Source organism: Artibeus jamaicensis, unplaced genomic scaffold (genome assembly GCF_021234435.1).
Source record: "Artibeus jamaicensis isolate MK-2021 breed Jamaican fruit bat unplaced genomic scaffold, CSHL_Jam_final contig_718, whole genome shotgun sequence".
Classification (NCBI taxonomy): domain Eukaryota; kingdom Metazoa; phylum Chordata; class Mammalia; order Chiroptera; family Phyllostomidae; genus Artibeus; species Artibeus jamaicensis.
In genome coordinates this window covers 3,584,986-3,612,130 of record NW_026521936.1, presented here as the reverse complement: position 1 = coordinate 3,612,130, position 27,145 = coordinate 3,584,986, and the positions used below count along the sequence as shown (strand labels likewise).

The following is a 27,145-nucleotide window of genomic DNA, read 5'->3' as shown; positions in this document are numbered from 1 at the left end:
AAGACCTGCTGGTCCCTTCCATCCTCTTTTCCACTGGGTGCAGAGAAGGGGAAACAATGCTACGGCGTTAGTGCCTTGAGATGCTTGACTAAGCAGTTAAACAGAATAGACCCACATGCTGGTGGGAGCAAAAGAGAGCTCTTACCCTGTGGCATCTCCGCATTCATTCAGGCACCCAGGTGGAAAGTTGGAAAAGACCCACTGTAGTGTGTCACACTAGTTCCTCATCCGTGTGCACGTGTGAACGCGGAAAGGGGCCTCTGGAGCCTCTAGAGCCTCTCCCTTCCCCTCCGTGCAGATGTCCGACATGCCGAAGCCGGCCTTCATGAAGCAGAACCTGGACGCGCTGGGCATCGGGACCTACGACAACATTGCCTTCATCCACCCGGACACGCCCATCATTAAAGCCCTGAGTGTGTTCGTGGAGAGACGGGTGTCCGCCTTGCCCGTGGTGGACGAGTCAGGTCTGTGTTGGCCTTGAACAGGAATGACGGGGTATCTCAGGAGCGTCGGGTTGCCGTCACACGGCCCAGGCTCCCGGGGTGTCCAGCCTTTCAGCATCTCTGGTCCACACTGGAGGAAGAAGAGCTGTCTGAGGCCCCACATTCAATACATTGAGACACGTGATCACAAAAAAATCTCATCGTGTTTTAAGTAAATTTATGGTTGTGTGTTGGACCGGATTCACAGCCATCCTGGGCTGCAGGGGGTCTGCAGGCTGGACACCCCTGACCCCAGCCCATGTGCCAAGTGGAGGAGGTGGACATTTAGGTTGGGTGGATAAACTCAGTGCCCGGGGGCACTCGGGACAGAAAGAATTACAGAGTGGCTTGTTTTTACTAAGATGTGCATTTAAACTTCATGTGTATTTAAAAACAGGCATGTTTCTTTTATTTAGCAATATGTATATCTTAATTATTACCTAGTTACGGCTGATTTTAAATGTCATTTTGTGTTCCTAAGACAGCTGGCTAACATATATCTTCATTTTTAGGAAAAGTTGTGGATATTTATTCCAAATTTGATGTAATTGTAAGTATTCTCAATTTTGTTAAGTCTGCCATCTCAAATGTGATTTTTTTAAAAAGATTTTATTTATTTTAGAGAGGGGAAGTGGGGGAGAAAGAAAGGGAGAGAACATCAATGTGTGGTTGCCTCTCAAGCGCCCTCTGCTGGGCACCTTGCTTGCAACCCAGGCATATGCCCTGACTGGGAATCGAACTGGCGACCCTTTAGTTTGCAGTCCGGCACTCAATCCACTGAGCCACACCAGCCAGGGCTAGAATGTGTTTAAAACATTAAATAATCCGTTTTTGTGGTTTTCTGTAAATTAATGATTTCTTTTTTTGAGTGTAAAGATCTTATCAAGAGAATTCCATAGACTCTCCCTAGTAATTGTACTTCTAATATCGGTTTAGCAAACGCAAATGTATTAGTAGCATTTTGTAACTCTTCCATCTTTTTAGTGCATGTAGTGTTTACCCGTCACCGCAGCACGTATGTGTCTGTATTTGAAATGGTCATTTTTCTGTGCAGGAACATTATTTATTCCCCCAGTGGGCACATGCTCAGTGCACATGAATTTGGTGTCATTGTTCGGTGACTGAGGACAGCTGTCCTAGAGAAGACAGCAAATGCATTAAATAGTAACGTGAAGTCCCACGTGAACCCCTGGTTTAACTCTGCTGGGTTGACGTTGCTGCTGCATCTTTCTACGCAAGGCTTCTCTCCTCGTTCATTTTAAATGCACTTCCTGAGAATCTGCCATTATTTTGACGAAAGGGAACTGAAACTGCAGTAGCTCCATCCAGCTGTCTCAGAGCGTTTTGTTTCATCCATAGGCTCATTGGAATTTGGGTGGGCGGGACCTGCTCAGATTAATCAGAACCCCGAGGGGCTCTGGTCGCAGGCTCGCCAGCCCTGTGACACTTCCCACCCGAGGTTAGTCCCCCTCTCAGAAGACCCCTTATTCAGGCAGGGAGCTGTGCAGGGTGAGGATAGCAGGAGGTGGGGGCAGTTTAGAGGGACATGCGGTCGAGTTAGTGGCTTCCTGATTGAGGTCCACCTTGTGAGCCTCAGTGACGGCCTCAAAGAGGATGACAGTGCGGGTGGCCTCTCACGAGCTCCCTGTGCCGGGGCTGAACAAGCAGTCACGGGTTTAAAATCGGGCTGCTTGACACTTACTCGTTCGGGTCATTGACGTGAAGTGAAATGAAAGCGTGTAATTCCCTCTGTTGCCTTATTACAGAACCTTGCTGCTGAGAAAACGTACAACAACCTAGACATCACGGTGACCCAGGCGCTTCAGCACCGCTCCCAGTATTTTGAGGGCGTTGTCAAGTGCAATAAGCTGGAAATACTGGAGACCATCGTGGACAGAATAGTACGAGCAGAGGTGAGATGTTTCAGGTTCCTCCCTCCCCACCCCCACCTCTGCCCCCCAGGCCACACAAGCCCCATCCCGTGAATGGTGCCTCGGGTTGTGAATCTCTGGACTGGCCTTTGGGGCTGCCACCAAGTTCATTGGGATGGTGCCGTCTCTCAGTGCCAGAACCTGGCATGTTACTGGCACATAGTAGGTCTTCTCTGAATGTTCACTGAATGGGATTTTTAAGTCCTGATATCATGGTTGAATCCGGTAAACTGGTAAGATACTCCCACGGTTTAAAAATACATACTGAGTAAACCAAACTCCCAAGAGCTGTAAGTTCCCTTTGGGTATTTATGAGTTGAAAGCTAAAAATGCTCAATTACATGGTTTTAACAAAGTAAATGATAAAATGTACTCTGATTTTTATTAAGTAAAAGTACAATTTCTCTCTTCCCACTGGTACCTCTGTCTCCTGATTCAGGTGAACAGTGCGTGTCTGGTGACCTCGTCTCCTGACCCCACACACTCACGTCCCGTCACCCTTACCGTCTGCAGGGTTGCCCGGTGTGCCACGTAACAGTCTCATTCCAGGACAAGCGAGGTCGTTTCATAGCACACCTAATTCTGCACGCCCATCCCTACATCCTTATTCTTCCTTGTTAGACAGCGAGGGAAGTACCCTGTCCATCACTCTGGGGCTGAAGGAGGCAGCTGCGATCCCTCTGGGACACGCCCCGATTAGGCAGACTCAGCCCATCCTGATCGGCATGTTTGATGCTTATTTTGACTGAACGCACAAACACAGCCCAAGAAGAGTGCCTTAGACTAATAACGGGCAGTGGACTTGCTTTCTGAACGTTTCCCCTGAAGGAGGGCGCTCCCTCTCGGGAACCGTCATTAGCCCCCCCCAGCCCTGTTCCCTCTGCTGGCTGACAAGCCCCACCCTGCCCTGGCCTCTGTGGAGGTGACGCCCCAGCTTCACCTGCTGTGGCTGCTAAGGCGTTTCCCTGGAATCTCAGTAGGAAGTCTTTCCTTCTTCTACCTGAATGTAGCATCCATCACTACTTGTTTGGCAAAGCAGTTTAACTGACTTAGGAATATATGATTTTATGGAGGTCCTTAGAATTGCGTGCCTTTTGAGGATTATCAGCGGAAACAGACCAGGGGTCCCGCCTATCTGTAAGCAGAGTGGACATCCAGATGGTGGCGTCCCCTATGATGAGTAAAAATCGTGCTGTAGGAGAATTTTGTTGCCATGGAGAGACATGAACCGTGTACTGCCAAGAGAAAAAGCCAACTGCCACACAGCCGTGTGACTGTAATACACACATGTACCCATGGACAAGCGGCTAGAAGGACCCGCACCCCAGTGTGACCTCGTCTGCCTATGGGTGACTGCACCCTGGTTGTGCCAAAGCTCCCCGTGGCCCTCAGCGCCCCGGCGTGGGCAGGTGCCGCTGTCGGGTAGAGGAGGAAAGGAGCTGGCTGGTCTTTGAAGTTCATCTGGCGAACAACAGAAATTTCACGACTGTGCAAAGCAGGTCATGGAGGAAAGTAAAGACGTAGTTAGTTTCTCAAGTTAACCATCCTGGCTTCTTTCCTCATTAAAATAATTCCTTTTAGCAGATGACTCCTTGGCCAGGGGCCAAGACCGATTTTTAGCTTCCGCACATTGACTAGTTGGATAGGAGCAGGGTGTGCAGTGTCGGCAATGGTTCAGTTTATTTGCATGACCTAAAGGTCGCACTGGCTTTTACATACCTCAGAGAAGGGACTTTCGTAAAGTCCAGACTCAGCAGCAGAAGGCGAGAAGACACTTTCACTGGTCATCTCTGTCCAGTAGAATTTGTTCTCCAGGTGGGAGAGTTTCCCCTTGACCTTCAGCAGCTCAGAAGACAGTCAGGGTTCTCAGAATGTAGACCTCGGTCCTGGAGGTCAACCGTCATTTTAACTTACAGTTATTAAATGTGTAGTTACATCACAGGATTATTGAAGAACCCAAGTGTTTTAGAGAAACTTGTGAAAGAAACATACGTTGATTAGTGTGAGAAAGATGACAGTGATTTTTTTCAGCCCAAAGCAAGCTAGGGTGCCAAGAGCATCACCAGAAGTGTCACTGAAGGCAAATGAGACAGAGCCAGGGCGGCGGCGGGGAGGACCCTGAACCCACCCTGCCCACAGGCACACTCGCAGGTCCACCTTCGAGGACTCGACAGGTCTGTGCAGAAAGTATCCAGCCGTGCACCACGGGAAAGAGGTGTTTCCTGAAGGAGACAGAAGACGCGCTGTGCACAGGACAGGGACGCCTCAGTCCCCTTCACAGTAGAGACCTTGGGACCTCACACAGTTCTCCCAGTCTCCATCAGCTGCCCCATCGTATTTTCCTGAATCTCGTCGTGGTCTGAAATCTCTTCCCTTTCAAAGGTGATTTTAGTTTGGGGAAAATACAGAAGCTGCGGGGCACCAAATCTGGGCTGTACAGGTCCTAGTCACCTGGGTGATTTGATGTTTCACCAAAAATCTCTGCAGGAGACGTGATGCGTGAGTGGGCACGTTGTTGTGATGAAGCTGCCAGTCACCAGTTGCCTATAGCTGTGGCCTTCTGAGTCATCCAAATAGTTTCCATGGAGGAATGTTCAAGCTTAATGCAAAATCTGATGTAGATTTGTTGCTCTACTTGCTCAGTCATCTTGAATGCGATGGCCATGCAGTGCACATGCTCACTAAACAGCATCTGCTGTCCCCACTGACTAGTCCAGTGAAGTCGTCAGACAAGAACAAGGGAGCGAATAGAGAAGCCGGGAGAAACGGCAGCGGCTCTCCAGGGTCAGAGGGCCCATGAGCACCACTGCTCACATCCCCGTCCACCCCGATACCCAGGTGCTCTGGCCCACCTGTGCGGTGTCACAGCGCATTCTCAGATGCATGCCCAGAGCCCATTTCAGCCCCCACAGAAAGGGAGCAAGCAGCATCAACAGGGTGCCCCTGCATGCCCCTGGCCCCCCTGCCCAGAGCCACTGCAGACTGGCAGGCCCAGCTCCAGGTACCAGAAGTGCCCACCTGGCTCCAGCCAGCCTGCCAGAACCACCTGGCACATGGCCTACCCAGAGGTCACGGCCACCTTTTTAAGGCTGAGAAAGGCTGCTATTTTGTGTAATTTGTGTAAGCAAACATAGAAAGTCAAAACAAAGTGAAAAGAGAGAAGACAATCTCAAATGAAGTTAGAAGAAAAATAACCTAAGAAAGGGGAGACATGTCATTTCGCTGATGAAGAGACGGCCACACGGTGGGTGCTCTCCAAACTCGAGAGGGGAACAGAACTTCGACAAGGAATTAGCGTAATAAGGAACTGAGCAGAGCCGAAGAATACAATAACCGAAGTGAAAACTACTCTGGAAGGAAGGACTCAACGACAGATTAGCTACTACAGAAGACTGGATTAGGGACTGGGAGACAGACTCGTGGGAGTCCACCAACCAGACCAGCAGGGAAGAGAGAAAGAATTTTTAAAAATGAGGGCAATTTAAGGAAGCTCGGGGGGGACATATCAAGCACAAAGGCATTCACATTATCGGGATCCCAGAAGAAGAAGAAAGAGAAAGGAACCAACACTTTATTTGAAGAAATAATGGCTGAAAACTCCTAACCAGGCAAAGGAAATAGACACCCCGGTCCAGGAAACACAGAGAGACCAAATCTTGTTGTAATTAAAACGGGAAAGTGAGGGATGAAGAGAGAATGTTTAGGCTGCAAGAGGAAAACAGTCACATGCCAAGGAAACCTATAAGGCTATGTGTGGCCTTGGCTAGCAGGACTCAGCAGGTTGGGTGTTGTCCTGCAGAACGAACGGTCGTGGGTTCCATTCCCAATCAGGGCACACTGACTTGGGTTGCAGGTTTGGGGCCCCTGCCAGAACGTGTATGAGAGGCAACCAGTGTTTCTCTCTCCCTCCCTCTCTCCTTCCTCCCACTCTTTCAACCCCTCCCCCCTCTCAAAAATAAACTTTTTTTTTTCAAATTGTCAAGCAAATCAGCATTGCATTTGAACATTAGAGCCAAAGACCTTTACGTGGTTCTGTACTGTTACTCTCTCTCTCATTTGTGGGGTGCAGTCATCGTAAAGCGTATGAAAGGCGGTATTTTTCTATTTTCCACTTTAAAACTTTGTATTGCAGCTTGCTCACGCGGCCTACCTTTCTCTCGTTTGCAGGTCCATCGGCTGGTGGTGGTAAACGAAGCCGATAGTATCGTGGGTATTATTTCCCTGTCGGATATTCTGCAGGCCCTGATCCTCACCCCGCCAGGTACCAAGGCCAGCTTCTGACCTTCACCTCCTGAGACAGGAGCGGGCACAGCCCGCCCTGCGTGTCCCCTGCAGGGCGGCCTTCTGTGGCTTCCTCTGTAAACCATCGCCATTTTCTCTGAGGTTGTGAGGTTTCACTCTTCTACTTGGGTGAGAGAGAAAAGTCCATAGAAAGCATTCTGACTTGGCCTATCTCTGCCCAGCCGTGCCCGAATAATCAAGGATTCACTGCCAAGTTCATCACAACTTTTTCCATTAAAAAGCTGCCTAAAAAGCTAAGACCTCTTCAGTTTTGTTTTAGTTTTAGGACTACTAACTGGAAAACAGAAGGGAAAAGTCTTTGGGTTCTAATTGTTGAAATCTTCACTTACCCCTCAGAGAGAAAGTCAGCTTTCTGGTGTTCTGAATATATAACACAAAAGACTACAACACAGCTTTTTCCATGAATAGTGTGTGGAAATTACATTAACTACTACACAGCATGGATGGCTAAGCTCATTTTTGCCAGGCTCACTCTGAGGCCGCCCAGGGGTCGCAGCCAGGGCCCCGCGTGGCGGGGGGGGGGGGGGAGGCTTTAGGAGGGAGGGGCTGGTGTTTCTCCTGTGTGGGGCGGGCTGAAGGGGTCCTAGAACCAGCAGCCCCCTCCCCCTTCTTCTTTTTCCTCCTCCCCTCTCTGCCCCCAGTACATTGGCCACACAGACAGGAGCCTAACTCACGTGCACTTTGCACTCTTGGAAGTTAAACATTATAGTATATGTACTACGGTATTGATTTTTCTTCCGTTCAGAAATCCAACTAGCTAAGACTGTTTTCACAGTCGACCTATCACCTAAAGATGCCCACCCTGCAGGACTGCCCACCGCCACCGAGTGGGAACGCCAGGACCGTCCCTGCAGCTGAGCAGGGACCCACAGGCCTGGAGTAAGCCGCACCTGGGCTGGTCAGAAGGCGGACTGAGGGCCCCCGCCCACATCTTTCAAATCAGGAACTACACTGGAGACCTGGTGCGGTCACTGTAAAATTTGAGATAGTGGAGAACATGAAACTCATGATAATCTTTATAATCATGAAATGCTACTACAGGAACTAAGCAAATGTGAGATTGTTCGTAGCATTAGGTCATAACCTAAAGTTGGCGGTAATCCAGGTATCTGTGAGCAGAACAGACGGTTTTTTTTCCATTCATCCAGGGGAACGCTACAAGCATTCACCCCAAACACACCGAGATACGGACAGTGGACAACCCCCCCAGACAGCAGCCAAACTCAGACTCTCCAAAGGCACCTAAGTAGCCATACACACCACCAATGAGTCAGCAAGTGGTCTGAGGGCGGTGGCCACGGATTTTTAGCCCCTTTTTCACAGATGAGTCTCTTTCAAAGGCTGAGGGCCTGATGAGAAAATAGGGGGGCAACTGCCGTGAGGAGAAGAATGGTAGAACTCTCTGCTAACCCATTCTGAAACACCCCGGAGGCATCAAGTTGGCACCGTGTGTGATTATCCTTAAACATGATTCAAGTTGGGTTGTTGTTTTTTTTTAACACTTCCATGTGCACAGTGGAAATAGTTTGCATCTTCACCAAAACATAACGCACACTTCTTTTAAAATTCTTCAGCAGCAGAACCCTTCTCCGAATTGAGTCACACGTTTTTAGAATCACAGCATGTAACGTCAAAAATGTGCTGGGGTGCTGGTGGGTGGGGCTGGGGAGCCTGGAGCCCACCTGCTCAGTCCCCCCTCGTCCTGCCGAGGCCCTGCCTGGGGGGACAGACACCCACCCCCAGGGTGGAGGACCCCACCGCTGTCACGGATTCTGATGTCGCTTTGAAACTTTCCCTCTTCTAACAGGTGCCAAACAAAAGGAGCCGGACACTGAATGACGACCGGGATTGGAGGCGCCCTTTTGGGACTTGAATGAAGATTCTGGGTTGCACTTTGCCTCATCCACACCGACCACCACAGAAGAGAGGAAAAGGGCCAAGAACGTGTATCAGGGTTTAGCGATGGGTATTCTTCCCAGTGATGTTGAAACTAAGCGTTTAAAACAAACAAAGATTTTGTGTGTTTGAAGAGCTGGGCCTGCATCGTCAAGGCTGTTTTTGGGCCTCTGTCTGAGAGATTTCAAATGCCGTACGTCTAATTAAAGCGCGCTGTGCCCTGACGTGTTTATTTTCTTTCCCGAGAATCCACTGGTATGGGGACAGGGAACGTGACATAAGGCGAGCGTGTGGCATGTTCAGACCTAGTGCCTTATGTCAGGACAGCGACACGTCCCCACTCCTGCTGGGGACAGCGTGTGCGTGTGCGAAATGACACGGCTGGCGTGTGAGTCTTCGAACCTTCACCAGATCAGTTTCTTTTTCCTTAGATTTGTCAAGCACTTGTACTCTGAGCATAAATGACTTTATAAAGTTTTAAGGACAGTTTTCTGTTCGAGTGTCTGGACTGCCGCGTAAGCGAGAGCGCTTTATTTATTTTTCCCTTCCCTGCGATTCTTGTGCACGTCTTTTGGGGGGCGAGCATCACCATGCCCGTGGATAAACCATCGGGGGTTCTTTGGAAATGGCAAGCTGCTCATTATTTAAGCCCGGGTGTGGCCAAGCCCCGTGGCTTCTCAAACAGCCGCTGGGTTTGCCGCACTGGAGTTGGAAGAGCGTGTGTGCAAACCCGCTCCGCTGGCCTGGCAGCAGGCGGCGGGTCCGAGGACACCGAGTGCCGGGAAGACGCGTGCTTCTTGTGTGTTGGAATGTAAAGCCGTGCTGTCTGGGTGACCGCCGACGCGATTGCTTCTGTGAATCCAACTGTGGCAGGTACGGCGTAGTCCTGCGAGCGAAGAGAAACGCAGCGTTGCCGGGTGTAACTGCTCCGAACGTGTTCGCACTGTACATACGAGTATAGTTTTGTTTTCTGTTTTGTTTTGGGGTTTGTTTTTTGGGTTTTTTTTTTCAGATTGAAAAATTAAAATAAATCTTACTATCTACCATTTTGTGAATGGAGTTCTTTAAGATACCATGTGTTTCATCAGACATTCATTAAAATTCCACGTGCCGTTCCCCACTTAAGACATTTCTCCCCCCAAAAAGGATAATGTGGATTCTCATATCCTTCTTCCATCATCGAGCGGTTGCAGGGGGAACCTTAATAATTCAATCCCTCAACTTACCATCTCTCCATTATTCAGTAGAACGCATCTAGTTTAAAAACTGCCTGCAGACTTTCTTGTACTCAGATGTCAATTTTTTCCATTCCTAGTTGGCCAGACACGCAAGTGCGTGTTTCCCCCATTGAAACAGTAGGGGTTGGGACTTAGGCCGGTGGGCTACTTGGGAGAAAGGAACAGAATTACAAAGCTGCTGAAACCCTGCATTTTTGAAACTCAAAGCATCTTCTCGTCCAGCCCCTTGTCTGTGAAGCCACACGAGGACCCCAAGGGACAGGGCATGGGGATGGGCAGTGTATCTGCTGCTGCCAAAGGACCCTGGGTGGGGCTGCTTACAGAGAAACGTGGCCTCATTTTCCCTCCCTGCAGGGTGCCAGCACGCACGCATGCCCAACACGAGGGTTTGGAGCAGGCCTGTGTCGCCCCGTCTGGTCCTTAGACAGCCACTAGCAAAGGCCCCTTGTCCTCTGCTGCCGTCAGAGTCTGCGTCTGTTCCCCAGGTGGTAGGTGTGCTGCTCCTCGCCCTTCTGGGAACAAAGCACGTAGCAGGCAAAGAAGTCCCCAGGTGAAAGGTTTCTAAGGAAAAAGGCCTAACCCCGGTGTCCAAGTTTGGCATCTCTGGACCACACATTAAATACACAAAACACCAATAAAAACAAAAGTCTCATAATGTTTTAAGTAAATTTAGGGTTTTGTATTGGGCTGCAGGTTGGATACCCCTGGAAACCCTGGCTAAGACTCAGGTGTTGGCTTAAACTGCAACACCCACCAGGACTTGTGGGCAGTGGGCTTGATGGACACCCGTGGTGCCCCCAGCAGGGACTCTGGGGGCCCTCGCCCACAGGAGGAGCTGCTGGCATCTCAAAGGGCTGCTGTGAACAAATGAGTGACAACTGAAACCCACAAGCATTTTGGAAACACCACACCTGCCTGGGTGATGGAGGGCGTCTGTTCTGTGTTGTAGGCTACTCTCTTTAAAAAAAAATGAACTAATCTCATTTCGTCGAACGTTTTTCCTCAGAGACACATTTGCATGAGCAGTCAGTCCCCTTAACTGCTTCTTAACCAGGGGACATCTGACCCTGGGGGGGGGGGAGTTGTCACCCTGGGAGGCAGGAAGAGGGGCCTGGCATCTTGGTGGATAAAGGCTGAGGATGCCTCAAAGCCACCTACACGGCACAGAGCGGCCTCCATACCAACAGTATCCAGCCCAGGGTATCTAATGTTAGGAACCTGGTCTAAACAATTAGAACGTTAAGGGTTTATTTCCATTTAACATTTGTTACTTTCTAACTGACTCCACCGTCTTTGAAGAAAAACTCAGCCCACAGGTTTTCAGGAAAAAGCACCAATTGACACATTCACCCACAAATAAGCACAGTCTGTCTGACCTTCGCCAATTCCCTTCAAAGCATTTCACCAGAGAGGGAACTTGGCTTTGCATAATGGTTCGCTCAGGAGAAAATTCCAACCCATGGGGAAGTCCTCAGAAAGTGCATTTTACTCTCATAAATTTGAAACACTCTCAAACTGTTTTTCACATAAAAATCCCCACGATGCTGGCATAAAGATGTAAGTCCATGTGCAGACCATGCTCCAAGCACCTTCACACGGGAGCCATGAGATCCGTCCCCTGTGGACCTCCGTGTGCTTTGGGACATCACCCCGAGGCTCCCAAAGCACACCGGGGTTCCTTCCTGCAGGAAGGACGCGAGAAAACCCAGCACCCAATTCTCTCTTGACTGCGCTTGAAGTGCTGCTGACCTCTCCCTATGAGGACCGCAAACCAGAACCTGCCAATGCCCAGAAATCCAGCTCCGACTTCCAGGTATCGCCTCCCCACCCCCAAACCCCCATCACCATCCCGATTCCGGATCCCATTCCAGGCCAGGGCCCTTAGAGGGCCCATCTCACAGCTGTGCCCACTCGCCATTGTTGGGAACTCCTAACACCTTCCCTCCCCCGCGGTCTCGGGCCGTCGGCAGACAGGACAGTGGTCACCGCTGAGTCTAATGCAGCTGAACACTGCCACACGTCACAGGCCTGAGGCCACCGTGCACTGCAGCGCCCCCTAGCTCTGGTGAGAAGTGCCTCCTAAAGGGACTCCCTGCCTAGCTCGCAAAGTCCCTTCCGTCGCCCTCCTCTGAGTTGTGCCCCAGGAACCCTGAGCAGTCAGGCACCATGCTGACCACCGTGCTGCTTCAGACACGGCCACAGCTCCCAAGACCAAGCGGAAACCTCCAACTACTGCCCACGAGGCCGGCAAGTTCCAGGCAAGGGCAGGGCCGGGAGAGGGTGGCGCCAGAGCCAGCAGGCCTGCTTCCTGGCACTGCCGCGCACCCAGGAACCTGCAGCCGGGCGTCTGCTCTGCGTGTCCCAGAGTGGGTGGGTATACGCATGCGCAATCTGGAAATGCCGGTAACAGGAACGATCGCGTTGACACAGTGGTCTGCTGAGCCCCTCCAGAAGGTAACGATGCCCTGTTCGTCTCCACATTCACCCTGGCAGGTCTCTAGCACCTAGTCGGCTCCACGTGGTTGGTGAGTGGTTGGTGGAGGCCAGGACACCCAGCAGGATAATGGGGCCTGTGAGATGCTTCAGTCACACGAAGCTTTGCCCTCAGAATTGCCCCCTGATAAAGTCAGGACATGCAGGGTCATCTGCAAATTCAGAGGCAGCCCCTCCTCCGAGCAGTACAGGGCTCCAACCAGGACATGCTGAAGGCGGGTCCTGAGGGTGAAGGTACTGTCCCCACCACAAGGGGCACTTTCTTATCCGGGAAGGGGACCTGGGTGCCCATGGGCCCCTGAGGTCAGGAGAGAGCTGTCCTCCTGTAAGAGGTGCCAGCCAGCCCAGAGGTCAAGAGCCCAGGGCAACTCAGACCTGGGAGGGAGCCCCCTGCCCTGCAGAGAGCAGGCAGTGCCAGTCAAACTCCCAGCAGGCTTTTCTGGTAGAAAGTGACAAGCAGATTCTAGCATTTGAATTAAAATGTAGGGCACATAGATTAACCACGGCTGTGAAAAAGAAAAGCAAGTCTAGAGGGATAAAGCTATCTGATGTCAAGACTGACTAGAAAGCCACAGCAATCAAGACAGTATATACTGTGGCTGCCAAAACAGACAACTGCGTCCACGGGCCAGACAAGCGTCTGGAAACAGAGCCACCCCTACGTGGGCAACTGAAGTTTGGCACGCGTGCAAAGGCAGGTCCGTGGGGAAAGGAGAATCGTTTCGGCACACGTGGGATCCTGCAGGTCCTCAGATAACATTTCCTTATGGCGCTGATGGGGGAAAAATGGATTCCTGGCCAAGGCCACTGTCTGTGCGGAGTTGGCACATTTTTCTCATGTCTGTGTGGGGTTTCCTGGGGACCCTGCTTTCCCCCCACACCCTAAAGATGTGCAGTGAGGTGAACCCAAGTGTCTCCACTGACCTCGTCTGAGTGTGGGTGTGAGTGGCCGCTACAACCCCGTCACTCCCCGAGTCACCAAAAATTGGGTGAGCACGGCAATTATCTTGTGTTTATTCATCTTTCTTAAATGTATGTGAGACTCACACTTACTTTAATGCTTAATATTAGAAGTGTCTTGGGTCTTTATGTGTGTGCTTTGGTGATGTTTTTGTGACCAGAAACAGGCTGTGGGAACGTAACTCTTCTTTACATGATTGTATTATGGTAAAAGTGAGTCCATTACAGGTCAGTTTGCTTAAAGTCACAGTTTCCAAGAACCTCTCGATGACTCTGAGGAGTGAGGACTAACCGATCCACGCACACCAAAGGACTTTGGTCCACACCTTCTACCGCATGCAAACATTAAAACAAAGCTGAACGGTGTTCAGGAGATACGCAACCCAGAATTTTTATAACACACCCATAATGTCACTCTAAAATAAAAATTACTAGCTGTGGAAAGACACAAAAACATATGTCCTGTAATCAAAAATCATCTGCTAAAAGCAGACCCATGAATGATCCAGATGTTACAATTAGTGCAAAAAGATTTAAACATAATGATGATAAGAATATTAAAAAACCTACAGAGAACACAGGTATGCTGGGTAAAGACAGGAGAATTTAAGGAGAGAGATGAAAACGGTAACAGAGAACCAGACAGAAATCCTGAAGAATACAGTATCCAAATTTTTTTAAATCATTACACTAGAAAGGGGAAAACAGAGAAAAGAATAAACAAAGGCTTTTTTGGGTAGAAAGCTACCAAACTGCCTAAAACTGGAGTAAAACTGGGGTCCCAGAAGGAGCAAAGAAAGAATATGGGGCAGAAAAAAATACTTAAAAGAAGTATTGCTTGGGAAATTCTCCAAACTGGATCAAAACCAGTACCTCACAAATCTAAGCAGCTCTGTTAACCTCAAAGAGCATAAAAGCAAAGAACCCGACTCACAGACACATCATACTCAACCCCCCGAACACCAAATATAAAAAGAAAATATTAAGGCAGACAGAGCAGGGGATATGCACATACAGGGAATAATAACATAATAGCTGACGTCTCACCGGAAAAAAGCAGAGCCCAGAAGAAAATGGAACCACCTTTAAAGGACTGAACCACACTCTTACACACACACAAATGCACGCATGTAAAACTGGTGCAACCTGAACAGGATCTGAGAGCCGGACCAATTTCAGTCTCTTGGTTTCGATACTGTGCTGTATTCATGGAAGATGTCACCATCCAGAGAACAGTCCAATAACTATTTTTGAAAGTGCCTGCTAACCTGTAATTGCTTCAAAATAAAAAACAGAGAAATAAAGAGAATTTTCAGATAAATCAGTTGTGCATCTGTTTCCTGGAGACAGCAAGAAATGCTACAGGAAGTTCCGCGGGCAGATGGGAACTAGCAAAGCCGAGCTCTGGGGTCTGTGAGGGCGGCCCACAGCGACTTCCTGCCGAAGGGGGACAGCACAGAAAGGCAGGAGGAGTCACCTGCCGGAGAAGGATGACACACTGTCCCTGAGCCAGGCGGCCAAGGCCAACACCCACAGTGATAACACACTGGTAACGTGCGCTTGCTGCAATGTGACGAGCTGGGTCTCCCTCCCAAAGCCCCACGCTGCCACGCGGAACCCCAGCACAACTTTGGGTGAGTCCCAGCTGAGCAGCGCCCCTCAACACTGTCCGAGTCACCAGAAACAAGAAAACTCTCAGAAACCATTTCAAGAGGCGTGTAGACGGGTGACCGAACGCAACGCGGTACTCTGGACAGGATCAGAGAACAGAAAAAGGACAGCAGGGGAAACCGAGGAACTCCAAACACTGTGTGAGCCGCAGTCAGTAACCGTGTGTCAGGATGGGTTAACTAATTCTAACCAATGGACCACACAGTGTAAGATACTAGCAATGGGGCGGCTGGGTGCAGGACGTATGGGAACACTCTATAGCATCTTCGCCACTTTTCTGTACATTTAAATCTCCTCCAAAAAACAAAGTTTATTTTAGAAAATAAAAGACTCAAGGGATACAAAAAAACCAATTGTACTATACGGACTTTATGTGGATTCTGACTTGAACAAATGGTTAAAGAAAATCATGAAGTGTTGGCCCTGGCTGGGTGGCTCCATTGGCTGGAGCATCATCCTGACACCAAAAGATTGAAGGTTCCATTCCCGGTCAGGGCACATACCTGGGCTGCAGGTTCGATCCCTGGTCAGGGTGCGTGCAGGAGGCAGCCAGTTGGTTTCTCTTTCACATCGATGCTGCTCTCTCCTCCCCTCACCTCTAAAATCAATAATAAAAAATACCCTTGGGTGAGGATTAAGAAAGAGAGAGAGAGACAGAGAGAGGCAGACTTGAATAGTCTGAGCGGTATCAAGGAATTCCTTCACTGGTTTTGTTTAGGACATAAAAATGGCATGTTATATATATATTTTTTTTTTAATGATAAATTTTCCATTTTAAATGATTCCATTTTATTTTATTTTATTTATTTATCTTTAGAGGGGAAGGGAAGGAGAGAGGGAGAGAAACATCAATGTATGGTTGCCTTTTGTGCGTCCCCTGCTGGGAACTGGCCTGCAGGGAACCTGCCTGCAACCCCGGTATGTGCCCTGACTGGGATTCAAACCGCGATTGTCTGGTTCGCAGATCTGCGCTCAATCCACTGAGCTACACCAGCCAGGGCCGATGTTATATTTTTAAAATTATCTTTCAGAGGAGATACTGAAATATTTGTGGATGAAACGATGTGATGGCTAGAACTGGCTTGAAAGTAACCCGTGGGTGGGTGGGGGAAGAGGGCAGGGCAGTCCATGACCCCATACATATTGAAGCCCGTGACGGGCCTGGGGCTCATTTTACTGATCTCTCAACTTTTATAACATGCTTGAAATTTTCAACACACAAAACAAAGAGAAAAATTTATAATGTCTTCCTTAGTGTTTTGGTTGCTTTGTTATTAATATCTTGCTGTTGGTTAAGGGATACTTACAATGTCATTATCTAATACTAAGGTCTAATACACTTACTAATGACAGTGGACAAGAATCCACATTATAAATACTTCTCTTGCCAATTCTTCCTTTTTTTGTAAAAATTGTTGGTCATCCTCATGTCAGAGAAGATTAGATGATCGTGTGTACCTTCAATGTGGCTGGCAAGAGCTCACACAAGGAAGAGCTGGCGGCTCTCACATTTTTCCCAGGCATGAAATGCTTATACTGGCCCTGGCTGGTGTGGCTCAGTGGACTGAGAGCCGGCCTGTGAACCAAAGGGTCACTGGTTCCATTCCCAGTCAGGGCACATGCCTGGGCTGCAGGCCAGGTCCCCAGTAGGGGGCATGGGAGAGGCAACCACACATTGATGTTCCTGTCCCTCTTTCTCCCTCCCTTCCCCTCTCTCTAAAAATAAATAAATAAAATCTTTAAAAAATAGAAAATACAATGCTTATCCTGCATTTTTATCCTCATGAATTCATGGTCCCTTTGAAGGACTCTTTTAAGACCCGTGACCTTTTTGTGAGGCTGACTTTTGTTCAGCAGAACTTGAGTGATCCATTCTCCAACCCCCCCAAGAACAGACACGTGACAAGCAGTACGTGAGAATATTCCGAGCCCTAAACAGCAAGGGCAACGCTGCCAAGACCTCGCTGTTGTGGAAGGCCCCCCGATACCTCTCGGATCAGCCAAGATATGCCACCACCTGTCACGCAGGCCTTGCGGGTGCCGTGGTCAATCCATACACTACACACTAGCAAAGCCCCATTACTTTTTAAATAAAAATGCTTTTCCATAGAAGTTCTGCACACCACTGGGAGAAGCTCCAACGACAACTCTTCACACAGGAGGAGGAACCAAGGCTGAGTATGTCCCTGCAATGGTAATTATATCTTGCAGTGGCTTAACAACACTGTGACTAAGTGCCACATCTGAGGCGCATCTGAAGGCTACATGCAATCCAAGCCTCATGGGTTCAAGCCATCCCCCATTTTATTGCAAGGAATTAGCCACCTGGCTCTTCCTGAGCGTCCCCCAGGTGTGTCACAGAGGCTCTTTCCGACAGATGTTCTGCTCCAGCCCCCTGCTGGTGAAAGCGCCTGTCAGGAGCACCCCAGCTTGGGGCTTGGGAAGAAGGCCAATGGCATCCACACCCAGCCCAGCAGAATCTATATTTATACTTTCAGTGAAACTGTTGATGATTTCGTAATTGATATATTAGTTTTCTAGGGCTGCTGTAACAAAACACCACAAACTAAGGGCTTAAAACAATGTAAATGTATTGTCTCACAGTTCCGGAGGCCAGAAGTCCAAAGTCAAGGTGCCAGCAAGGCCAGGCTCCACCCGCAGTCTCTGGAAGAGCATCTTTCCTCGCCCTCTCCAGTGTCTGGTGGCTCCAGGTGTCCTTGGCCTATGGCAGCATCACTTCAGTCTCTGCCCTTGTTGTCATGTAGCTTGCCTCTGATCTTTCCTGTGTCTGTGTGCCTGAGTCCCTTCTTCTTCTGAAGACACCAGTCATATTGGATCAATGCCCAGTCCACTCCAGTATAACTAGTTACCTCTGTAACAACCCTACTTCCAAGTAAGATCCCATTCTGAGCAGGACAATACTTCGACTGTTCGGGGTCATTCCGACCCTGAGTCAAGAACAGTTTACAACCACTGCATAGGCCCTGTCCCGAGAGCTCCTGGCTAAGCCGACTTCCACCCTTGTGCATGCATGGCTTACGTCCACAGGCTTAGGGCAGGCTTACTGCACTTCCCTCTGCTGGGAGCACTGCACACATCTCCATATCTCGGGGTTCAGGCAAGACTGATCCCTGGCTTCGGAGAGAAGAGGATTTTTCTGTCACCCCAGTGTACCTCGGGGACTTGCTAGGATAGCCTCATGCTAGGATACCAAGGGCAGGCTCCTAAGGCCCCACTGAGAAAACCACATCCCACCCATAAGAGCAGGCCCTGTCCCCTCCACTCCAACAAGGCAACAACACAATGACACGACCTTGGCACGTTTCCCCAGCCTGCACCCTTTAATTTGAACAACACCCTCCATGACACATAACAGAGCAGTCTCGTTCCGCTTCTGCCAGGATTAAGAGGAGCCTCGTTCTTTTGCAGTCTTCCTTCATCACTTGCTATAAAAACGAAGTGCCTTCATGTCTGCTTTCATTGAGGGTTGCTCTCTCACATGTAAAAAGGTAAAATAATTTCACAAACGTCCTTTTCCTAAAAACAAGCAGAGCTGTGGTTTTTATTCTTTTCTTCCTTAGTCTAACCCAATGAAACTGCAAATCAGATGTCACTGGACTTGTTAACACTCGCAGAAAGTTACCCTGGCTGGTGTGGCTCAGTGGACTGAGTGCTGGCCTGCGAACCGGCTCGATTCCCAGTCAGGGCACATGCCTGGGTTACATATGGGCAGGGAATATCTCTAGCACATCGATGTTTCTCTCTCTTTCTCCCTCCCCCATCCCTAAACATAAAAAGCTCACAGAAAGTTAACGGTGATCCTGTAATAGTGCACAGTTCACAGATAACTGCCATTAACTGTTTTACTCACCAATGGTGCTTCACTGGCTGATTGACAGGTAAAGCATGAGCTTCTCACTCAAGAGATGATGATACCCTTATGGGGTCCCTCAGTTGGCTGGAGCATTGTCCCCGAACACCTTTGCACCAAAAGGTTGCGGGTTCAATCCCGGTGCAGGTGTATGTACAGAAAGCAACAGATTCCTATTTCTCATATTAATGATTCTCTCTCTCTCTCTCCCCTCCCCCGCCTCATTCTTCTCACTATCTAAGATCAATAAACATGCCGTCAGGTTAGAATTCTGGGAAAAAAGAGAGATGATGGTCATTACTGAACCCATCACGTCCTCTCTCTGGAATCAACATAAAAGGATTCTCTGCCTGAACAGCAGCGTTCTAACTCAACCAGGTATCTTGATGGGATATCCGACCCCATCTGATATCATTCCTGAGGTATCATACTCAGGAATCCGACCCCGTCACTCAGCTTCCAGGGTTCTTTCTCTGTATTCACTGGGAAAATTCGGTCAATTCGGCCTCTTGACCGCTTGGCCAGTCAATACTGTCCAACAGCCCGAGGACAACAAAGGCACTCTCCTTTTTCAGCAACCACGAAGAGCAGAATGCCTCCCATGATGGAAGTCTCCCTGGCTGGAAATCTCCCAGTTCGCCTCCTCGCTTCTCGGGCCTTCCTTTCCCATGACCAAGGCCCCCCAGGCCAGCGTCCCTTCCTGCCTTAGATATTGGTGCCACCCTAACAGCTCTTCACCGGCACCAAGAAAAAGGGGTTGTCGGTGCGTCTTCTGTGGGAAAGAGCGATTTCTGGAAAGGTCAGCCCGCACCGGAGCTCCAGCCCAGCAGACTAAAATCCCGGATTCTGAAGTGGTCTCGGGTAACAACGGCTAGTGTTTAAGTTTCTGTACAAGAGTTAGCCACGCCTAGTGTTGAAAAGTAAAGGTGTGTTGACCGTTAAGGTGTGCAGGGGTCCACGTGTCCCAGAGTTGGGAGCAGAACTGATGAGGCGCACAATTTTTTAATGAAATACAAAACATTTTGAACTAACACATACTCCATGCTTCCCATGGTTCTTCACTGCAGATGGCGTTTAATCACCAGCTATACCCTCAAATCCAGACTTACTAATGCCATTACAGCAAAGGGATTAAAAATGGAAAACCCAGGAAACCAAAACGCCGCCGGGTAACCACGCGCGTCGCCTCCGGAGCCTACTAAGGGCCCACGGGGAGCCAGTCCACCCACCTCTCCGCACTTCGCCAATGAGCGCGCCTTCCGCAGCTCGCCCCGCCCCTCACCCTGCTCTCACCAATCACTGAGAAGTTAGCTTCTCCCAGCCCTACCCGCAGCAACCCTAGCCCAGCGACACCCCAAGCTTTCAAACCTTGCTGGCGCACAACCTCGCGGTTGCATCCGGATTTTATTTTTAGCGTTGGGACGAGCAGCATACTCTTAGGCTCCGCCTCATCGCCGCCCCCAATGGAAGACAGAGTGGATTATGCGTCATCGCGCGGGCGGGCATGAGTTGTCCAATCACCGCTCTGGGAGAACTGGCGTAATTAAAAAGCGGCGGAAGGCGGTGGGTGGGTCATGACACAGCGACTTTTAGTCGTGACTTTTCCGGAAGCTTCTCGGCGTCCCCTCTTTTCCCCTTTAAAAGTAAAACGTCTTCTGACGCACTCCCGTGCGTCTCGGGGGCGGGAGCGGCCGCCGCGACGGGGAAGCCGGCGCTGACGCGGGCCGCGAGAGAGAGGGAGGGGCCGGCGGCAGCGGGCGGTCACGTGGGTGTGTTTGGGGGTGGGGCCGCGCGGCGGTTCCGGGCGGTTGGGCGCGCGAGCGAGGAGCCGAGGCAGCCGCGCCCGCCCGCCCCGCCCCTGGATGCCGCTCTGCCCCGGCGCGGCCGCCGAACGTAGCACAGGAGGCGCCGCCGCCGCCGCGGTTGATGTGGTTGGCCTGGGGCTGAGGAGGCCGCCAAGATGCCGCAGTCCAAGTCCCGGAAGATCGCGATACTGGGCTACCGGTCTGTGGGTGAGTGACGGACGCCGCGCGGCCTCCTATTGCCCGGGCCCAACCTAGCCTGGGCGCGGGACTCGGCGGGCCGGGCCAAGTTTGGGGCCGGCGCGGCCATGTGGCGGCCGCGCGTTTCGTAACCAGCCGCCCGCCGCCGCCACCTCCATTTTGAGCGGAGGCGGCGGCGAGGCCGGGCCCCGCGGGGCGTCCCGGGCACGGGAGGAGGAGGCCGGGAAGGCCGCGGACGCGCGGGGAGTTGGGTTCAGGCGGGGCCCAGGGTGGCGCCGCAGGGGTCTGCTGTCTCGCCGGAACGGCCGCAGGGCACCCGGGGGCGGGGAGGATCGCACCTGTCTCCCCGCTGCTGCGCGGCTCGCTGTCTTCCTCGCTGCTAGGCAGCCTTTCCGCCCCGAATTAAATCAAGTCCGTGGGATTTTAACAAAGGAAACAGCACCAGGCTTTCTTTTTTTAATTTTCCCCTCTCTGTGAACTTCAGCATTTTAAAGGAAATCGGGGAGCAATAGGATGTTTGGCTACTGAGGGCACGTTTCCTCCGAAGAAATCTAAAAAGAGCCCCCGAGATGCTGCCAGGGACCAAAGTAGGAAGGCAGGGAAAAATAAATGTCTGATGTCTCGGTGTCCTATTTTTCTCCGGGAAAAAATAAGGTCAGGTACTTGTAAGCAGGCTGTTAAAGTAACTCAAAAGTTTGTTCTGTATCAGGGTTTTTCCCCCCCAAGAGGTTGACATATTTGAAACTTAGCCTTAGCGTCAGTCGCCTCTTTGCCGACCCGAAGTGATATTTGGTGGGGCGCAGGGTGGACACGGTGCCAAAAAAAAATGTGAGAAAGCACACCGTTGAACTTAAAGCCATGCTTCAGGGTGAAGTGTTGTCTTTCACAACCAGAAGCCTTTCGTCCTGTGTCGTTTTAAAGAAGTAAATGTCTGAGGAAAATGTGCGCCTGACCGCAGTGGAAGGAAGGAGGTGAAAGCGAGGTTGGGGTTCTGGGGGCCGGAGAAGGTAACAGTAACTGCCGTGGGAAGGCTCGTGGCCGCCTGCAGCTCCCTGGAAGACTCCCCGATTCCACTTTCAGTTCTCCTTCCTCCCCCATGCCACCCCCCATTTTCCACCGCCGGTGCCAGGGTCTGCTCTTTGACCAAGATCGGCTGCAGCCTGCTTACTCATCCTTTATCTTCTCTCTCCGTCAGAGGGGTGGGGGTGGGGGGGGGGGGACAGTTTAAGGCGCTTGTGTAGAGATAGGACGTTCCAAGAATCTTGGGAGTAACTCCTGTGGCGCAAGGCCAAAGCGCAGGTACCCGCGGGGAAGGAGAGGTGACAACCCAACGACTGCCTCGGAAAGTGCCTTCAAAAGCCCCTGCACCAAGTGAGGCTTTTGAAGCTACTGGCAGTCCGCTCCCGAATGACCCTGTGGAGCGGGGCAGTCACCCTTGATTGGCAGCCTGAGTTGCCCAGCGCGTGCTTGTCGGCAGCGCTGGGTCCTCCTGTGCATCCTGAAGAGTGAGTGGGGCTGGGACCTGACTGGGCTGCACCTGCGTGCCCTCTCAGTGGGGGTAGAGTGTCTGAGTGACCAGACTACCTGCGACGTGTACGTGGACTGTCTGATTTCCTCTGAAACAGGTGTTCCCAGCCACCTGGCTGACTCCCCCCTTGAAATTCTTGAGATGGGGATTCTCGTCTCCAGTAAGCAAGCCCTGTTTTTTATCACTCTTGTGCTGAAGTTCTGTGCGTTTAATTGAAGTCTTCCTGTTTATCTTCCTGGTAATCGTCCCCCTGCTAAAGGCCCAGATGTGACAGGTCACCCCTCAGCCTTCTCTTCACACTTGGTGTGAACTGCTGTTGGTTAAGCCACTGTCATAAATAGCCTCCATTGGGACACAGTGGGTTTCTAATCCCTGTTTTCTGTGCCCTCGATAGGTCGTTCATTACTCTACCCTACTTCATTTTCTCTGCATTTATTTTCAAGTGTAGTGATGGTGAAGTGAAGGTGGTTTGGAGAGGTTAAATCATTCCCAGTCTTTGCATCCGATTTTTAAGCCAGGACACTTTGTAGTTTGTGGGGTCTTTTGTCTTGCCAGCCTCAGAAAAGGGAGTAATTCCCTGGTCCCATGTGCTAGCCACTCTTGGTGGAGGGACTTCCGGGAGTTCACGGCCGCCGTGTGTTTGCAGATGGTGCTGCTGTGCTAGAGGAATTTGAGTCCGAGTGTTTCTAGCCTGTGCCGTTTGGGGGGGTTAAGCCGCTGTGTCATGCTGACAGGGTAGAGTGGTGGGCAAAGGCACAACTAGAAACCATAGCTTTCTTAGAATGCTCTCTTGGTTAAATATCTCATGCATGACGAGTACTTGTCACACCATGGACTTTATTTTTAAATTTTGCCTCCAGATAAAACTCCCAAATATTAGGATTGTTTTACTACCTGGCTTTCAAATTTTGTATTTTTATAAAAACCATGGATGCAGCTACTGGTAAGGAAAAGACAATTTTCAGGTAATGTGTACAATTCCTTTGTTTCCCTGAAGTACTTTTCCTGTTGTTTACAACGTTAAGCTTTTTAAGGACACGTCACCTATAACGCAGGCTGGCTTTCAGGGAGTGCTTTGTATTAATTGTTTCAGTGATGGCCGAGTGTCCTGGCTCCCTCATACCCATTGTTTCTGACACAGGCGAGTGGTCCCATGGTAGGAGGTGACTCAGCTTGACCAAGCTAAAGCTGTAGTGTTGGGTAACTATCTTCCGGTCAAATCTAGCGCACCCTCCACCGGAGTTTTCTCCAGAGGCCTGGACACTCCAGTTTCCCCTTAGTGCACAACCGAAGGCTGTTTGCAAGCCTCTGAGGTGAAGGAGACAGGGGAATCACAGGAATTCAAACAGTCACGAGAGAAAATGGAACAACTCTGGTTTGGTAAAAGGCAAAACAGCAAAAGTAACTCCGGTTATTTTATTGCCTTGTTAAATGTTTTAGATAGTAAGGAAGATGCAGCCTTTGATTGGGATACTTCTTAAGGGAAGATATCATTAAATTTGTTCCAGGTAGAATACCGTCCAGTTGTGACCTGATGTACTATTTTTAAATTACCCTTTTCTGACACAGTTCATTGAAAAAAATAAAAGGCAAAACATTGCCATTTATAAAATTTATTAGTATGTGAAATCGTATGGTCAGGTGCTTAATGACATCCTGTAGTAGTTACCTCATGGTGGAGCTTGAAATAATTTCTCTCCCTCTTTTGTATCAGTCATTGTCCGGCACAGGAGAGCAATCAGAGCGTGCGTTCATGGTTGTGACTCTTCAGTGCTGACATTACTTGACTGTCCCGTAGGATCTCTAATCTGTATTTACCCTCATCGCCCCCAAAAGGAGCTGTGCCCTCGAGCAGTCACTCCCTGTGTTCCCGGGCCTTCAGCCTCCTGCATCCATGTGTCCACTTCTGGTTTCTATGAATTTGCCTGTTCCGGGCATTGCGTGTAAATGGAATCATACACGCACAGTCTTTTGTGACTGGCATCTTTCATTTGATTTGAGAATTTTCAAGGTTCATCCAAGCTGTAGCATTTATCAGTAATCCATTCCTTTTTGTTGCCAAATAATGCTCTATTATTTGACTATAACACAGTTTATTTCTGTATTCACCAACTGAAGGACATGCGGGTAGTTTCTGCATTTTGGCTATTACGCATGATGCTGTTACGAACATTCCGGTATAAATTTGTGTACAGGAATTGCTGGGGCATGTGGTAACTCTACGTTTAACATCTCAAGGAACTGTCGAATTGTTTTCCAAAGCACCTGCACCATTTTACACTCCATCCACCATCAAAATTGCTTTCAGTTTCTCCACATCCTCACCAACACTTGTTATTGTCTCTTCTTTTTCTTTAAGATTTTATTTACTTATTTTTAGAGAGCAGCGAAGAGAAGGAGAAAAAGAAAGAGAGAAACATCAGTGTGTGGTTGCCTCTCGAGTGCCCCAAACTGGGGACCTGGCCCACAGCCCAGGCATGTGCCCTTACTGGGAATCGAACCAGTGACCATTTGGTTCATAGGCCTGGGCTCAATCCACTGAGCCACACCAGCCAGGACTATTGTCTGTCTTTTTTATTCTAGTCACCATCCTGGGGGCACAAAGTGGTATCATATACATGATTTGCAAATAATTTCCATTCTGTGGGTGGTTTTTCACTTTCTTGGTGGAAGCTTTTTCCTTCCCTTAAAGCAAGAAGTTTAATTAATTAATTAGTTAATTATTGCTTATTTTTGAGAGAGAGACATCAATTTGTTGTTCCACTTATCTATGCATTCATCGATTGCTTCTTACACGTGCCCTGACCAGAGATCGAACCCACAACCTTGGGATGTATTCCAGTGATGCTCTAACCAACTGAATTACCCCGCCAGGATCAAGAAAGTCTTAATCTTAAATTTTAGCAGAGTCTAAATTTTTTATTTTGTCACTTGTGTTTTTGGTGTCATAACTAGTCATGGCTTTATTCAAGGCCTTGTGGATTGCCTACTGCGTTTTCTTCTAAATGTTTTATACTTTTAGCTTTTACATCTGGTTTTATGATATATTGAGAGTTAATTTTTGTGTATGCAGGGAGATGGGTCCAAAACGTGATTCTTTTGCATGTGGCTATTAAGTTGTCCCAACCCTGTCTGTTAAAAGACTGCTTTTCCCCTCAGTGAGTTGTCTTGATGTCACTGTCAGAAACTGAGTGACCAGCAGTGTGAGGGCTCATTTCTGGACTCTCCTCCTATGATCTGTACGTCTGTCCATATGCTAGTATCACACGGTCCAGTATCACTGTCTTGCTGTGGTTTGTAGCAAGTTTCACAAAATAGGAAAGTGTGAGTCCTCTAACTTCATTGTCTTTCAAGACTGTTGTGGCTCCTCTGAGTCCCTAGCATTTCCATGAGTTAAAATTCCTAAAAGATGAGCTTATCAATGTCTGCATAAAAGCAGCTGGGATTTTGATAGGGTGTTTTACAGTTTTGCAAGTATCTTCAAATGTCTGATTTGAAAAACAGCTGAACTGTCGTATTTGCTTCTGAATCCATTTCATTGCAATGTGATACTTTAATAAAGTGAATGAAGGGAATCCAGCCTTCCTCAGGTACATAGTTGGCGGGGGCGGGGGGTATTTTAATAGCTTTTGCAGACAGCTGTTGATACTCTCTGATACTGACACAGACTCCCTAGGTGGTCATTTCTCAGAGGTGAGGTGAAGTGTGGAATCTGAAATCATATAGACGAGTGTTCTTCCCTGCTGCATTAAACTCTGTTGGATTGTTTTGCACTTTGAACGAATTGTCTACCCATTTGTCACACATACATTGATCATTTGGAAAATACTGGTCCACTGTTAGGTCGATCCTTCCACATTTTGCCACATTTAATATATATTTTTAAAGTCATGCTTTTTAATACCACTACCAGTCTCAGAAAAATCTAGATTTTGGGGAAGCTGTTCTGCTCACTGTGAGTGATGCAAGTTTTCCAAACCTAATTTCTTCTTGAGAGTTCAAATTTGTTGGCAGAGTGCTAGCAACTTGACTTGGAATGACAGTCTCATTCCTTTCATTTTCAAGAAAATGTCTGCCAGAGCCCCACATCTGAAAAAAATGGTCGTTTGTTGTTCAGCCTTGAAAGTAGAGATGGTGTTAAGTGAGAAAGGGGTATTTCTGACTGCTGCCCAAACGAGCGCTCTGCTGGAGACGGGCATCGCTTTCGGTGCATGGCCGGACACTCTGTGCACACCTCCATCCCATTTTGTTGGGCAAAATACTAAAAAGACATGTTCTTAACAGTCAGGATTTAATAAAAAATCAATAATTTTACTGCCTCCTCAAGAATGCTGTTAAGTGAAAATGGCCTTTTTTTTTTTTTGACGTGAGCACCTGGCAGTGAAGAGTGCAGCGATCTTCCCTACAGCTTGTCCCCACTGCCCACTGTCATGATTGGCGCCAGGGGCACCAAGCTAGTGGTATCACCCACCGTAGCTTTTGCACCACTAGAAAAGGCAGAAAATATCCTGGCATTTTTATGAAATGCCTTTACCCTCCTAAGCCCCCTGAAGAGGTCTCGAGGACCCCCAGGGTTTGGCAGGCTGCTCTCTTAAGCACTGTAGAACTGCAGTGTGCAGGTGCTTACTCGCTGATGGGGAGAGTTGGCTCCAAAGGAGCTGCATCCTAGCGACTGTTCAGGCTGCTTCCAGCTGCTGTGGTCTTGGAGGAGCCTTTATGAGGGCGAGAGGCCCTGCAGCATTGTGAGAGACGAGGGTGGGGAGGCAGGAA

General features: G+C 49.4%; 2 protein-coding genes and 1 long non-coding RNA gene across 15 annotated transcripts in view; 2 read left to right on the top strand and 1 right to left on the bottom strand.

Annotated features, from left to right (window-relative positions):
- The window catches only part of PRKAG2 (protein kinase AMP-activated non-catalytic subunit gamma 2), a 196,361-nt gene extending 186,707 nt beyond the window's left edge, over positions 1-9,654 (top strand). For all 11 annotated transcript variants that reach the window (XM_037131946.2, XM_053671958.1, XM_037131944.2 and 8 more), the window contains 5 exons: positions 299-464; positions 995-1,032; positions 2,249-2,395; positions 6,581-6,674; positions 8,523-9,654. In XM_037131946.2, the coding sequence (XP_036987841.2) occupies positions 299-464; positions 995-1,032; positions 2,249-2,395; positions 6,581-6,674; positions 8,523-8,554 (477 nt within the window). In that variant the 3' untranslated portion in view covers positions 8,555-9,654. The remainder of the gene's footprint in view (positions 1-298; positions 465-994; positions 1,033-2,248; positions 2,396-6,580; positions 6,675-8,522) is intronic.
- LOC128628379 (uncharacterized) lies at positions 4,382-20,559 on the bottom strand. Of its 2 annotated transcripts, none has more exons than XR_008392769.1 (3): positions 20,213-20,559; positions 15,477-15,571; positions 4,382-4,635 (listed from the first exon to the last, which is right to left on the bottom strand). It is a non-coding gene; the product is annotated as an uncharacterized LOC128628379 (long non-coding RNA). The 2 variants fall into 2 exon arrangements; XR_008392770.1 differs by lacking the exon at positions 4,382-4,635 and adding an exon at positions 9,849-9,993.
- Positions 20,560-20,627: 68 nt separating this feature from the next.
- RHEB (Ras homolog, mTORC1 binding) overlaps positions 20,628-27,145 on the top strand; it is a 36,465-nt gene continuing 29,947 nt past the window's right edge. Inside the window, exon 1 of one of the 2 annotated variants that reach the window (XM_037131949.2) lies at positions 20,628-20,856. In XM_037131949.2, coding sequence (XP_036987844.1) covers positions 20,805-20,856 — 52 coding nt within the window. In that variant the 5' untranslated portion in view covers positions 20,628-20,804. The remainder of the gene's footprint in view (positions 20,857-27,145) is intronic. The other variant, XM_037131948.2, reaches the window with a different exon arrangement.